This window comes from Somniosus microcephalus, unplaced genomic scaffold, assembly GCF_052327205.1.
Source record: "Somniosus microcephalus isolate GS21.2 unplaced genomic scaffold, FLI_Smic_1.0 unresolved_chr2, whole genome shotgun sequence".
Taxonomy (NCBI): Eukaryota; Metazoa; Chordata; class Chondrichthyes; order Squaliformes; family Somniosidae; genus Somniosus; species Somniosus microcephalus.
The window spans coordinates 18,131,323-18,147,345 of record NW_028225180.1 but is presented as its reverse complement, the minus strand read 5'-3'; the positions used below and the strand labels follow the sequence as shown (position 1 = coordinate 18,147,345).

The window sequence follows — 16,023 nt, the reverse complement described above, 5'->3', positions numbered from 1 at the left end:
ATGCTGACACTGGGTATAAAGCGGGGACACACTGTCAGGGTAATGTAAAGGGAGCTCTACACTGTATCTAACCCATGCTGTACCTGCCCTGGGAGCACTCGATGCTGACACTGGGTATAAAGTGGGGACACACTGTCAGGGTAATGTAGAGGGAGCTCTACACTGTATCTAACCCGTGCTGTACCTGCCCCGGGAGCGCTCGATGCTGACACTGGGTATAAAGTGGGGACACATTGTCAGGGTAATGTAGAGGGAGCTCTACACTGTATCTAACCCGTGCTGTACCTGCCCTGGGAGCGCTCGATGCTGACACTGGGTATAAAGTAGGGACACACTGTCAGGGTAATGTAGAGGGAGCTCTACACTGTATCTAACCCGTGCTGTACCTGCCCCGGGAGCGCTCGATGCTGACACTGGGTATAAAGTGGGGGACACACTGTCAGGGTAATGTAGAGGGAGCTCTACACTGTATCTAACCCGTGCTGTACCTGCCCTGGGAGCGCTCGATGCTGACACTGGGTATAAAGTGGGGGACACACTGTCAGGGTAATGTAGAGGGAGCTCTACACTGTATCTAACCCGTGCTGTACCTGCCCTGGGAGCGCTCGATGCTGACACTGGGTATAAAGTGGGGGACACACTGTCAGGGTAATGTAGAGGGAGCTCTACACTGTATCTAACCCGTGCTGTACCTGCCCTGGGAGCGCTCGATGCTGACACTGGGTATAAAGTGGGGGACACACTGTCAGGGTAATGTAGAGGGAGCTCTACACTGTATCTAACCCGTGCTGTACCTGCCCCGGGAGCGCTCGATGCTGACACTGGGTATAAAGTGGGGACACATTGTCAGGGTAATGTAGAGGGAGCTCTACACTGTATCTAACACGTGCTGTACCTGCCCTGGGAGCGCTCGATGCTGACACTGGGTATAAAGTAGGGACACACTGTCAGGGTAATGTAGAGGGAGCTCTACACTGTATCTAACCCGTGCTGTACCTGCCCTGGGAGCGCTCGATGCTGACACTGGGTATAAAGTGGGGGACACACTGTCAGGGTAATGTAGAGGGAGCTCTACACTGTATCTAACCCGTGCTGTACCTGCCCTGGGAGCGCTCGATGCTGACACTGGGTATAAAGTGGGGGACACACTGTCAGGGTAATGTAGAGGGAGCTCTACACTGTATCTAACCTGTGCTGTACCTGCCCCGGGAGTGCTCGATGCTGACACTGGGTGTAAAGTGGGGGACACACTGTCAGGGTAATGTAGAGGGAGCTCTACACTGTATCTAACCCGTGCTGTACCTGCCCCGGGAGTGCTCGATGCTGACACTGGGTATAAAGTGGGGGACACACTGTCAGGGTAATGTAGAGGGAGCTCTACACTGTATCTAACCCGTGCTGTACCTGCCCTGGGAGTGCTCGATGCCGACACTGGGTATAAAGTGGGGACACACTGTCAGGGTAATGTAGAGGGAGCTCTACACTGTATCTAACCCGTGCTGTACCTGCCCTGGGAGCGCTCGATGCTGACACTGGGTATAAAGTGGGGACACACTGTCAGGGTAATGTACAGGGAGCTCTACACTGTATCTAACCCGTGCTGTACCTGCACCGGGAGCGCTCGACGCTGACACTGGGTATAAAGTGGGGACACACTGTCAGGGTAATGTAGAGGGAGCTCTCCACTGTATCTAACCCGTGCTGTACCTGCACCGGGAGCGCTCGATGCTGACACTGGGTATAAAGTGGGGGACAGACTGTCAGGGTAATGTAGAGGGAGCTCTACACTGTATCTAACCCGTGCTGTACCTGCCCTGGGGGCGCTCGATGCTGACACTGGGTATAAAGTGGGGACACACTGTCAGGGTAATGTAGAGGGAGCTCTACACTGTATCTAACCCATGCTGTACCTGCCCTGGGAGCGCTCGATGCTGACACTGGGTATAAAGTGGGGACACACTGTCAGGGTAATGTAGAGGGAGCTCTACACTGTATCTAACCCATGCTGTACCTGCCCTGGGAGCGCTCGATGCTGACACTGGGTATAAAGTGGGGACACACTGTCAGGGTAATGTAGAGGGAGCTCTACACTGTATCTAACCCGTGCTGTACCTGCCCTGGGAGCGCTCGATGCTGACACTGGGTATAAAGTGGGGGACACACTGTCAGGGTAATGTAGAGGGAGCTCTACACTGTATCTAACCCGTGCTGTACCTGCCCTGGGAGCGCTCGATGCTGGCACTGGGTATAAAGTGGGGGACACACTGTCAGGGTAATGTAGAGGGAGCTCTACACTGTATCTAACCCGTGCTGTACCTGCCCTGGGAGCGCTCGATGCTGACACTGGGTATAAAGTGGGGGACACACTGTCAGGGTAATGTAGAGGGAGCTCTACACTGTATCTAACCCGTGCTGTACCTGCCCTGGGAGCGCTCGATGCTGGCACTGGGTATAAAGTGGGGGACACACTGTCAGGGTAATGTAGAGGGAGCTCTACACTGTATCTAACCCGTGCTGTACCTGCCCTGGGAGCGCTCGATGCTGACACTGGGTATAAAGTGGGGGACACACTGTCAGGGTAATGTAGAGGGAGCTCTACACTGTATCTAACCCGTGCTGTACCTGCCCTGGGAGCGCTCGATGCTGACACTGGGTATAAAGTGGGGGACACACTGTCAGGGTAATGTAGAGAGAGCCCTACACTGTATCTAACCCGTGCTGTACCTGCCCCAGGAGCGCTCGATGCTGACACTAGGTATAAAGTGGGGGACACACTGTCAGGGTAATGTAGAGGGAGCTCTACACTGTATCTAACCCGTGCTGTACCTGCCCTGGGAGCGCTCGAGGCTGATACTGGGTATAAAGTGTGGGGACACACTGTCAGAGTAATGTAGAGGGAGCTCTACACTGTATCTAACCCGTGCTGTACCTGCCCTGGGAGCGCTCGATGCTGACACTGGGTATAAAGTGGGGACACACTGTCAGGGTAATGTAGAGGGAGCTCTACACTGTATCTAACCCGTGCTGTACCTGCCCCGGGAGCGCTCGATGCTGACACTGGGTATAAAGTGGGGGACACACTGTCAGGGTAATGTAGAGGGAGCTCTACACTGTATCTAACCCGTGCTGTACCTGCCCCGGGAGCGCTCGATGCTGACACTGGGTATAAAGTGGGGACACACTGTCAGGGTAATGTAGAGGGAGCTCTACACTGTATCTAACCCGTGCTGTACCTGCCCCGGGAGCGCTCGATGCTGACACTGGGTATAAAGTGGGGACACACTGTCAGGGTAATGTAGAGGGAGCTCTACACTGTATCTAACCCGTGCTGTACCTGCCCCGGGAGCGCTCAATGCTGACACTGGGTATAAAGTGGGGACACACTGTCAGGGTAATGTAGAGGGAGCTCTACACTGTATCTAACCCATGCTGTACCTGCCCCGGGAGCGCTCGATGCTGACACTGGGTATAAAGTGGGGGACACACTGTCAGGGTAATGTAGAGGGTGCTCTACACTGTATCTAACCCGTGCTGTACCTGCCCCGGGAGCGCTCGATGCTGACACTGGGTATAAAGTGGGGACACACTGTCAGGGTAATGTAGAGGGAGCTCTACACTGTATCTAACCCGTGCTGTACCTGCCCTGGGAGCGCTCGATGCTGACACTGGGTATAAAGTGGGGGACACACTGTCAGGGTAATGTAGAGGGAGCTCTACACTGTATCTAACCCGTGCTGTACCTGCCCTGGGAGCGCTCGATGCTGACACTGGGTATAAAGTGGGGACACACTGTCAGGGTAATGTAGAGGGAGCTCTACACTGTATCTAACCCGTGCTGTACCTGCCCTGGGAGCGCTCGATGCTGACACTGGGTATAAAGTGGGGGACACACTGTCAGGGTAATGTAGAGGGAGCTCTACACTGTATCTAACCCGTGCTGTACCTGCCCCGGGAGCGCTCGATGCTGACACTGGGTATAAAGTGGGGGACACACTGTCAGGGTAATGTAGAGGGAGCTCTACACTGTATCTAACCCGTGCTGTACCTGCCCCGGGAGTGCTCGATGCTGACACTGGGTATAATGTGGGGGACACACTGTCAGGGTAATGTAGAGGGAGCTCTACACTGTATCTAACCCGTGCTGTACCTGCCCCGGGAGCGCTCGATGCTGACACTGGGTATAAAGTGGGGGACAGACTGTCAGGGTAATGTAGAGGGAGCTCTACACTGTATCTAACCCGTGCTGTACCTGCCCTGGGAGCACTCGATGCTGACACTGGGTATAAAGTGGGGGACACACTGTCAGGGTAATGTAGAGGGAGCTCTACACTGTATCTAACCCGTGCTGTACCTGCCCCGGGAGCGCTCGATGCTGACACTGGGTATAAAGTGGGGACACACTGTCAGGGTAATGTAGAGGGAGCTCTACACTGTATCTAACCCGTGCTGTACCTGCCCTGGGAGCGCTCGATGCTGACACTGGGTATAAACTGGGGGACACACTGTCAGGGTAATGTAGAGGGAGCTCTACACTGTATCTAACCTGTGCTGTACCTGTCCTGGGAGCGCTCGATGCTGACACTGGGTATAAAGTGGGGGACACACTGTCAGGGTAATGTAGAGGGAGCTCTACACTGTATCTAACCTGTGCTGTACCTGCCCTGGGAGCGCTCGATGCTGACACTGGGTATAAAGTGGGGGACAGACTGTCAGGGTAATGTAGAGGGAGCTCTACACTGTATCTAACCTGTGCTGTACCTGCCCTGGGAGCGCTCGATGCTGACACTGGGTATAAAGTGGGGGACACACTGTCAGGGTTATGTAGAGGGAGCTCTACACTGTATCTAACCCGTGCTGTACCTGCCCTGGGAGCGCTCGATGCTGACACTGGGTATAAAGTGGGGGACACACTGTCAGGGTAATGTAGAGAGAGCTCTACACTGTATCTAACCCGTGCTGTACCTGCCCCAGGAGCACTCGATGCTGACACTGGGTATAAAGTGGGGGACACACTGTCAGGGTAATGTAGAGAGAGCTCTACACTGTATCTAACCCGTGCTGTACCTGCCCTGGGAGCGCGCAATGCTGACACTGGGTATAAAGTGGGGGACACACTGTCAGAGTAATGTCGAGGGAGCTCTACACTGTATCTAACCCGTGCTGTACCTGCCCTGGGAGCGCTCGATGCTGACACTGGGTATAAAGTGGGGGACACACTGTCAGGGTAATGTAGATGGAGCTCTACACTGTATCTAACCCGTGCTGTACCTGCCCTGGGAGCGCTCGATGCTGACACTGGGTATAAAGTGGGGACACACTGTCAGAGTAATGTCGAGGGAGCTCTACACTGTATCTAACCCGTGCTGTACCTGCCCTGGGAGCGCTCGATGCTGACACTGGGTATAAAGTGGGGGACACACTGTCAGGGTAATGTAGAGGGAGCTCTACACTGTATCTAACCCATGCTGTACCTGCCCTGGGAGCGCTCGATGCTGACACTGGGTATAAAGTGGGGGACACACTGTCAGGGTAATGTAGAGGGAGCTCTACACTGTATCTAACCCGTGCTGTACTTGCCCTGGGAGCGCTCGATGCTGACACTGGGTATAAAGTGGGGAACACACTGTCAGGGTAATGTAGAGGGAGCTCTACACTGTATCTAACCCATGCTGTACCTGCCCCGGGAGCACTCGATGCTGACACTGGGTATAAAGTGGGGGACACACTGTCAGTGTGATGTAGAGGGAGCTCTACACTGTATCTAACCCGTGCTGTACCTGCCCTGGGAGCGCTCGATGCTGACACTGGGTATAAAGTGGGGGACACACTGTCAGAGTAATGTCGAGGGAGCTGTACACTGTATCTAACCCGTGCTGTACCTGCCCTGGGAGCGCTCGATGCTGACATTGGGTATAAAGTGGGGGACACACTGTGGTGAGTTGGTTTGGTTTATCCACACCCAGACCTCCACGACCTTTCACCCCTCACCTTCGCCCTTGAAGATGTAGGAGCGTTTGCCTCTCTGCCAGGTCATGTGCTCGAAGCCCAGTAATGTCGTGTCGACCCGTAGATTGGCTCCACTCTTCCACACTCGGTAAACGTCACTCGGACAAATCTTCGACACGAGGGGAACTGTAATCAGAGAGAGAGAGTGAGACAGAGAGAGAGTCAGAGAGAGAGAGAGAGAGAGAGACAGAGAGAGAGAGACAAAGAGGGAGAGAGAGAGAGAAAGACAGAGAGAGAGAGAGAGAGAGAGACAGAGAGAGAGAGAGACAGAGAGAGAGAGAGACAGAGCGAGAGAGAGAGAGAGAGACAGAGAGAGAGAGAGAGACAGAGAGAGAGAGAGACAGAGAGAGAGAGAGAGAGACACTGACCTGGACCCCTGCGATATCAACGCATTCACTGTCAGGCAGCAATCCCCCCTCTCAGACCATAACCAAATAAATGTGTACCTTAAACTTTCTGCCCAAACTACAGACACAAAAAAGGAACCCAGTAAGCTCCATAAAATAAACCAGACATACAAATGGGCCCCAGACAGTGGAGATAAATTCATCACAGCACTAAATTCACCTGATCTCACAAGTAAAATATCAAAATTTAAAGAAAATCTATATGAGATCACCGGAGATGGTGTAAACATGGCCATAGATGATATAAATATGATCTTCCATGAGGCAGCTGTAAAAGCCGACCTTGTGAAACAGAAGAGGAAACGTTACAAAAGACAAAAAAAAGAGAAATGGTTTGATCACGAATGCAAAAATGCCAGAAAAGACCTGAGAAAAATATCAAACCAAAAGCATCGCCAACCAAACAATCCAGACCTACGTATTAGATACAATGAGACCCTCAAAAGATATAAACACACCATTAGGAACAAAACACAAAATTATACCCACAAAAGACTCGAAGAAATTGAAAACTCCATTAATCAAAATCAATTCTGGGATATGTGGAATAACCTGAGTACAACACAATTGCAAGCATTACCAATCCAAGATGGCGACATCTGGAGAACACATTTTGAAAACCTCTACAAAGACATCCCAATAAACGAAACAAACCCAAGTCAACATCATGTCACAGAAAAACTCCACACATTAGAAGCAACAATTAAAGACAACCAAAACCCTCTAGACTCCCCAATCACTTGGAAAGAACTGGCCACAAAAACAAAATCTCTCCACCTAAAGAAAGCCTGTGGTCCCGACAACATCAAAAATGAAATGCTCAAGTTCAGCAATATGGAGATGCAGGGTGCTGTACTCAAGTTATTCAACATCATATTACGTTCAGGCTGTTTTCCCGATATCTGGTGCCAAGGACTCATCTCTCCCGTATATAAAAGTGGAAACAAATCAGACCCAAATAACTACCGTGGCATCTGTGTCAATAGTTGTCTAGGGAAGTTATTCTGCAGTATTCTAAATAGTAGATTGCTGGATTTTCTTAACAAACATAATATCCTTAGAAAAAATCAAATAGGCTTTCTTCCAAAACACCGCACCACCGACCATATCTATACCCTTCACACTCTCATTGAAAAACATATACACCAAACAAAAAATGGGAAAATATTCGCTTGTTTCATTGACTTCAAGAAAGCTTTTGACTCTATCTGGCACGAAGGGCTCTATTACAAACTTCTTCAGTGTGGAATAGGGGGCAAAGTCTATGACCTTATTAAATCGATGTATCTGAAAAATAAATGCGGTGTCAAAATTGGAGACAAACGCACCGGTTTCTTCACCCAGAGAAGAGGCGTCCGGCAGGGCTGCAATTTGAGCCCGACCCTGTTCAACATATACATAAATGAGTTAGCAGACATGCTGGAGCAAAGCGAGTCACCGGGTCTCTTTCTCCTAGATGGGGAAGTGAAATCCCTGTTCTATGCGGACGACCTGGTTCTGCTGTCTCCCACAGAACAAGGATTACAGCAACAATTAGACCTACTCGACAAATACTGCCAAAATTGGGCCCTGACAGTAAATCTAAAGAAAACCAACATCATGATTTTTCAAAAAATGCCCAGATGTCAGGAAAACAAATACCATTTTACTCTCAGTGATACCATCATAGGACACACTATGAGCTACACTTACCTTGGTCTAACCATCACAGCATCAGGGAGCTTCAGCATAGCAGTGAATGCACTAAAAGAAAAAGCCCGAAGAGCCCTATATGCAATAAAAAGAAAATTCTACAACATCCAAATTCCAATCAAAATCTGGCTCAAAATATTTGACAGCATAATCCTGCCGATTGCGCTGTATGGTAGTGAAGTATGGGGCCCACTCAATCACCATAGCTACACTAAATGGGAAAAACACACAATAGAAGCCCTACATGCAGAATTTTGCCGAAGCATTCTTCGCACCCAAAGGAAAACACCAACAAATGCATGTAGAGCCGAACTAGGCAGATACCCACTGATAATAAACATCCAAAAACGAGCACTAAACTTTCTAAATCACCTCAAATCTAGTTCCCCAGACACCCTTCATTTTAAAGCCCTCCAGACCCAAGAGCTGAACCCAGAAATGAGTCCCCTGAGTCAGCTGCTACTGAAATTAAGTACTCCTACTCAGCCGGACCCTGACCAGTCCCAGACCAACAATGCCGTCCAAACACCAATCCAAGTGAACCAAATCATTAAACAATGCAAAGAAACCTACCTGGAACATTGGAACAAAATAACCAAAAGCCAAAGCAGATTAGAATGTTACCGGGCCCTAAAAAGAGAATATAAACTGGCAGACTATCTCTCGACCATCAGAGACACAAAACAGAGACAGACCCTCACCAGGTACAGACTAAGCAACCACCAACTGGCAATTGAAAAAGGAAGATACAAGAAATCCTGGCAGCCTAGAGAGAATAGAATATGTGATCAATGTCTGGCCGGCGAGGTTAAGACAGAGATGCACTTCCTCCTAAAATGCGAAAAATTCAAAACAAGAAACATATATTTTGACAAGCTCAGCCAAACAACCCCAGATTTCAAAGAATTGGATGACCTGTCAAAATTAAGATTAGCCCTGGGAGAAGGAGACAGACCATACCTTGGTGCCCAATATGTAACAACATGTCACAACCTGAGGAACAGTGAGGGACTAACGAGCACACCCATAGCATATATAAACATTAAGAATGTTTAAATCAATACCGAATGTACCCAACGACTGTTTAAAAATTAATACTGAATGTACCCAACGAGGGTCAACGACTGTTTAAATTAATATTGTCTGTACCCAACGAAGGTCAAAATTGTTTGACACCTACAGAATGTTGGAAAACTGTACTTTTTGTTATGTAAGCTTTGGCAATATGGTTCCATGTAAACTTTCATGCCAATAAAGCATTTGAATTGAAATTGAATTGAATTGACAGAGAGAGAGAGAGACAGAGAGAGATAGACAGAGAGAGAGAGAGAGACAGAGAGAGAGAGAGAGAGACAGAGAGAGAGAGACAGAGAGAGAGAGAGACAGAGAGAGACAGAGAGAGATAGACAGAGAGAGAGACAGAGAGAGAGAGAGAGACAGAGAGAGAGAGACAGAGAGAGAGAGAGAGAGAGCGACAGAGAGAGACAGAGAGAGAGAGACAGAGAGAGAGAGAGAGAGAGAGACAGAGAGAGAGAGACAGAGACAGATTACTATCCAAAAAAGAGCCACCAAATTTTGGAAACACCTAAAAATGAGGAACCCCCACTGCTATCATTACGAAGCCTTGAAATGCCAAGAGGGGACCATAAAGAAGAACACCCTCAGTCAACTAGTCCTGGGACTCAGTGAAGCAACCACTAACACTACTAACAATAACCAGCCCCAGGACAGTGACATCGTAGCACAGAGAATTCGACCCAACACAATTGTCACTAAGCAAAAGGAAAAATACCTGTCATATTGGGCAGAAACAACAAAAACCCAAAGCAAACTCAATTGCTACTTGGCCCTAAACAGACAATACAACATGGCTGAGTACCTGACCATGGTAAAGGATAACAAACTGAGAAAAACTTGACAAGGTACAGACTTAGTGAACATAGCCTAGCGATCGAAAAAGGCAGACACAGGCAGACCCGGCTGCCAAGAGAGGACAGGATATGCTCTCACTGCAGTCAGGGAGTGGTGGAGACAGAGATGCACTTCCTCACAGCCTGTGGAAAATATCAGGGCATCAGGGAGAATTTCTACAAAAATTCTCACAAATATGCCCTGAATTCAGAAATTTGAATGACGACCAAAACTCCATACCTACTAGGGGAAGAGAGAAACTGTGTAACACTAGCGGCACACTATGTTACAGCTTGCCATAAACAGAGGGACAACCAGTAAACCTAAGAAAAGAGTATATATAAATTATGCGAATGTATATTTATACACTCAGGGATATATCTGTTTATACACTGTATGAATAGATCTGCGTTTATGTGTTCAACCATAAATGTATTTTGATGCTTTGGCAACATAAGATGTACCTTATCATGCCAATAAAGTGATTTGAATTGAATTGAATTGAATTGAGAGACAGAGAGAGAGAGAGAGAGAGAGAGAGAGAGAGAGAGAGAGACAGAGAGAGAGAGAGAGACAGAGAGAGAGAGACAGAGAGAGAGAGAGACAGAGACAGAGAGAGAGAGACACAGAGAGAGAGAGACAGAGAGAGAGAGACAGAGAGAGAGAGACAGAGAGAGACAGAGACAGAGAGAGAGACAGAGAGAGAGACAGAGAGAGAGAGACAGAGAGAGAGAGACAGAGAGAGAGACAGAGAGAGACAGAGAGAGAGAGAGACAGAGAGAGAGACAGAGAGAGAGAGACAGAGAGAGGGAGAGACAGAGAGAGACAGAGAGAGAGAGAGAGACAGAGAGAGAGAGACAGAGACAGAGAGACAGAGCGAGAGACAGAGAGAGACAGAGAGAGAGAGAGAGAGAGACAGAGAGACAGAGAGAGAGAGACAGAGGGAGAGAGAGAGAGAGAGAGAGAGACAGAGAGAGAGAGACAGAGACAGAGAGACAGACAGAGAGAGAGACAGAGAGAGAGACAGAGAGAGAGAGAGAGAGACAGACAGAGAGAGAGACAGAGAGAGAGATAGACAGAGAGTGAGAGAGAGAGAGAGAGACAGAGAGTGAGAGACAGACAGAGAGAGAGAGAGAGAGTGAGAGAGAGTGAGACAGAGAGAGAGACAGAGAGAGAGTGAGACAGAGAGAGAGAGAGACAGAGAGAGAGAGAGAGAGAGAGAGAGAGTCAGGGAGAGAGTGAGACAGAGAGAGAGTCAGAGAGAGAGAGAGAGACAGAGAGAGTGAGACAGAGAGAGAGACAGAGAGAGAGACAGAGACAGAGAGATAGAGAGACAGAGAGAGAGAGAGAGAGACAGAGAGAGAGAGACAGAGACAGAGAGTGAGACAGAGAGAGACAGAGAGAGAGACAGAGAGACAGTGAGTGACTAACGAGCACACCCATAGCATATATAATCTAAAAATGTTTAAATCAATACCGAATGTACCCAACGACTGTTTAAATTAATACTGAATGTACCCAACGAGGGTCAACGACTGTTTAAATTAATATTGTCTGTACCCAACGAGGGTCAAAATTGTTTGACACCTACAGAATGTTGGAAAACTACTTTTTGTTGTGTAAGCTTTGGCAATATGGTTCCCTGTAAACTTTCATGCCAATAAAGCATTTGAATTGAATTGAAAAATTGAATTGAGAGAGAGGGAGAGAGGGAGAGACAGAGAGTGAGTGAGGGAGAGGAGAGAGGGAGACACACAGGCAGAGAGGCAGAGACAGAGACAGTCAACTAGTCCTGGGACTCAGTGAAGTAACTACTAACACTACTAACAATAACCAGCCCCAGGACAGTGACATCGTAGCACAGAGAACTCGACCCAACACAATTGTCACTAAGCAAAAGGAAAAATATCTGTCATATTGGGCAGAAACAACAAAAACCCAAAGCAAACTCAATTGCTACTTGGCCCTAAACAGACAATACAACATGGCTGAATACCTGACCATGGTAAAGGATAGCAAACTGAGAAAAACCTTGACAAGGTACAGACTTAGTGAACATAGCCTGGCCATCGAAAAAGGCAGACACAGGCAGACCCGGCTGCCAAGAGAGGACAGGATATGCTCTCACTGCAGTCAGGGAGTGGTGGAGACAGAGATGCACTTCCTCACAGCTTGTGGAAAATATCAGGGCATCAGGGAGAATTTCTACCCAAAATTCACAAAAATATGCCCTGAATTCAGAAATTTGAATGACGACCAAAAACTCCCATACCTACTAGGAGAAGAGAGAAATTGTGTAACCTTAGCGGCACACTATGTTACAGCTTGCCATAAACAGAGGGACAACCATTAAATCTGAAAAAAAGAGTATATACAAACTATACGAATGTATATTTATATACTCAGGGATATATCTGTTTATACACTGTATGGATAGATCTGCGTTTATGTGTTCAACCATAAATGTTTTTCGATGCTTTGGCAACATAAGATGTACCTTGTCATGCCAATAAAGTGATTTGAATTGAATTGAATTGAATTGAATTGAGTGAGTGAGGGAGAGAGAGTGAGAGAGAGACAGAGAGAGTGAGACACAGAGAGAGACACAGAGAGGGAGACAGTGAGAGAGAGGGAGAGGGCGAGGGAGAGACAGAGAGTGAGTGAGGGAGACAGAGAGAGAGAGGGAGGGAGAGGCAGGGAGAGGGAGGGAGAGGCAGGGGGAGGCAGGGAGAGAGAGGGAGAAAGAGGGAGAGAGGGAGAAAGAGAGAGAGAGAGGGAGAGAGATAGAGAGAGACAGAGAGAGATGGAGAGAGAGGGGGAGGGAGAGGGAGAGAGGGGAGAGAGGGGAGAGAGGGGAGAGACAGAGCGAGAGGGGGAGGGAGAGGGAGGGGCAGAGAAAGAGACACAGACAGAGAGTGAGGGAGAGAGAGAGAGAAACAGAGAGTGAGGGAGAGGGAAATAGGGAGAGAAAGAGATGGAGAGAGAGACGGAGAGAGAGAGAGACACACAGGCAGAGACAGAGACAGAGAGTGAGTGAGGGAGAGAGCGAGAGAGAACGAGAGAGCGAGTGAGACAGAGAGCGAGCGAGAGAGACAGAGAGAGAGAGAGACAGAGAGGGAGAAAACAGAGGGGGAGAGAAACAGAGAGGGAGAGAAACAGAGAGGGAGAGAGAGAGAGAGACAGACAGACAAAGAGACAGAAATAGAGAGAGAGGGAGAGAGAGACAGAGAGAGAGGGAGAGAGACAGAAAGACAGAGAGAGAGACAGACAGAGAGAGAGGGAAAAGACAGAGAGAGAAAGAGACAGACAGGAAGAGACAGACAGACAGACAGAGAGAGAGAGACAGAGAGAGACAGAGAGGGAGGGACAGAGACAGAGGGAATTATTCAGTCTGTCTTTGCAACGTTGGACGTGGGTTTCAGGGAGTTGAAACCATCGCCGAGACTCACCCCAACTTGTGAACTCCCACTTCATTTCCACATAGAAATCGGAGGCCTGGGGAGGGGAGAAAGGAAATGTTTAGAACAGATCAGAAACCCTGTGGGATCTCCTCACCTCTACTCCCCCCACCCCCTCTTCCAACAAAAACTTATTGAGAAACAAACTACCACAGCCAAAATATCTGTAGCCTCTCAACTGACCTCTCTGAGTGTTGTGTATGTAATATGTGTGCTACTTTAAACCTATGGACAGGACTGCACTACTTGTAGGGCGTAGTGATACGCAGTACCACTCCTGGCCATAGGGGTATAAATAGTACTGTGGGTACTGATCTCCCCTCAGTTCCCGCCTGTGGGCATGAAGTAAAGACCTATGTGCAGTCCCTACCTCCAACCAGTAAAGGCCTGTTTGAGTTATACGTTTAAGTCTTTGTGTTAATTGTTCAATACAATACACATACTTAACACTGGCGACGAGTCAGGCTCTTACCCTGCGGCAGTTATTCCAGGCGGCTTCGTCCAAAGACAGGACGTTGAAGAGAGGTTTCAATCCTCAACACCCCACTCAAAACTGAAGGGCAGCAGAAATCCTGACAGCTTCCAGCGACTGGAAGTGACAGGCATTAGGACCCTGAAGCCTCCATCAGCTTGTGAACCGGAGTAAAGACAGGACTGGGGAAGAGAGAGAGGTAGGGCGATAGCGATCGGCAGATAAGGGCCGGGCCGCTTTGAAGTGAGGGGCGCAGCCGGGCCAGCGATCGGGACCAAAGATAAGAGCCGCACTCGGACTGAAAGGCGCGGCGGCTGCAGAAGCTCAAGGTGCGAGAGTCGCGGTGCACAGCGCGGGCTATCGATCGCGGCGAAGATAAGGGCCGCACTCGAGGGCTGAAGGGAGACGGCGTCGGGGGACGGGTGAAGACCGCCAAGCGCGGGAAAACCGCCATTTTGTGGGCGGAGGACGACGGCAAGAGCGGGAAGCCGCCATCTTTGATAACAAGTAAAGAAAATAAAATCTGAGAAATTGCAAATCTACAATGCCTAAACACGGGAATATTAGCACCTTTGATAGTGACCTCGAAGATTGGGCCATATATGTTGAAAGAGTAAAAAATTATTGTAAGGCCAATAAAATTCGTGACCAAGATAAAGCTCTAACATTATTAAATTTAATGGGTGCGAAGACGTACGGGCAATTGAAACACCTGTTATCACCAGATGAACCGGCGGATAAGACGTTCGATGAGATTGTTACTGTCCTGAAAGATCATCTAAACCCCACGCCGCTGATGCTAGCGGAACGATTTAAATTTTACGACAGAAGGCAGCTACAGCATGAAAGCAATGCTGAATATTTGCTGGAATTGCGTAAATTAGCGAAATATTGCCAGTTTGGAACGGGATTGACAGATGCACTACGAGACAAATTTGTGTGTGGTTTATTTAAACAGGATACACAAAAGCGACTGCTCGAGGAGAATGAGCTGACGCTTGAGAAGGCGGTCACTATGGCAGCAGCACACGAAGCCGCAGCGAGAGGCACGGCAGTAATGCAGCTACGGTCACCGGAGCTCAGTGCACACAAATTTGGTGTGAGTTCTGGCAAATGTTATCGTTGTGGAAAGACAACGCATGATCAGAACCAGTGTTGGTTTAAAAACCAAGAATGTAGAACTTGTGGTAGGCTTGGACATATAGCTAGAGTATGCAGGTCAGGGAAGAAGACCAGCAACAAGAAGTCACCGCAAGGAAAATACGCAAAAGTACACAAGGTGGCCGAACAGGAGTCCGATTCAGACGCTAGCAGTAATGAACTGGCTGGCTTAAGCAGTATTGAACTGGCTAGCTTAAGAGTACTCAACGCTGGTAAGGGTGCAGACCTCCAGACAATTTGGGTCACTCTTCAGATAGAAGGAGTCCAAGTAAAACTGGAATTGGACACTGGATCGGCATTGACGGTCATAAATAAGAAAGATTATGGAAAGTTATTCCAACATATTCCCCTACAGGATACGGGGATTATATTGAAAACATACACGGGGCAAAGAGTGTACCCCATCGGGAAAATAGAGGTTGCAGTGGCCCACAAGGGCGAAGACAGTCAAATAATGGACTTATATGTGATATCTGAAGGAGGGTCCTCCACTACTAGGACGGGAGTGGATTAGGAAAATGAATATCGACTGGCATTTCCTACAAACAATAACGAGTGAGAACTCGGTGAACATAATCAACCCAGACTCTGGAACTGATGATGGTAAGACCAACCCGTGTGCAAAAGACAAAGTTTCAGCACAGAATTCCACTGAGCAACAACAACATAGTTTAACTGTGGATTCTGAGTCTGGCAAGTCTACTGATGTGCACATTTCTGAGGGACACCGGGCTCGAACTCAACTCCATTTCAAACTGCAACAGCAATTAGAACAAATGATTCGCCGTTTTGAGCAAGAGATGAATGCGACGAAAGAGTTCTTTGATATAGAGTGGGAACATCTGGAAAGACAACAGAAGCAGCTGCTGGAGAAAATGGAGCAGGAGCACACAAAACGTCTGATGTCAGAGGAGTT

The 16,023-nt window shown here is 48.5% G+C and overlaps 1 protein-coding gene across 1 annotated transcript in view; it reads right to left on the bottom strand.

Moving 5' to 3' along the window:
- The window catches only part of LOC147092217 (ankyrin repeat domain-containing protein 13D-like), a 46,006-nt gene that overhangs the window by 8,994 nt on the left and 20,989 nt on the right, over window positions 1–16,023 (bottom strand). Inside the window, exons 3-5 of the mRNA XM_085975573.1 lie at window positions 13,600–13,604; window positions 13,466–13,511; window positions 5,989–6,132 (exon numbers count right to left, since the gene is read on the bottom strand). Coding sequence (XP_085831699.1) covers window positions 5,989–6,132; window positions 13,466–13,511; window positions 13,600–13,604 — 195 coding nt within the window. The remainder of the gene's footprint in view (window positions 1–5,988; window positions 6,133–13,465; window positions 13,512–13,599; window positions 13,605–16,023) is intronic.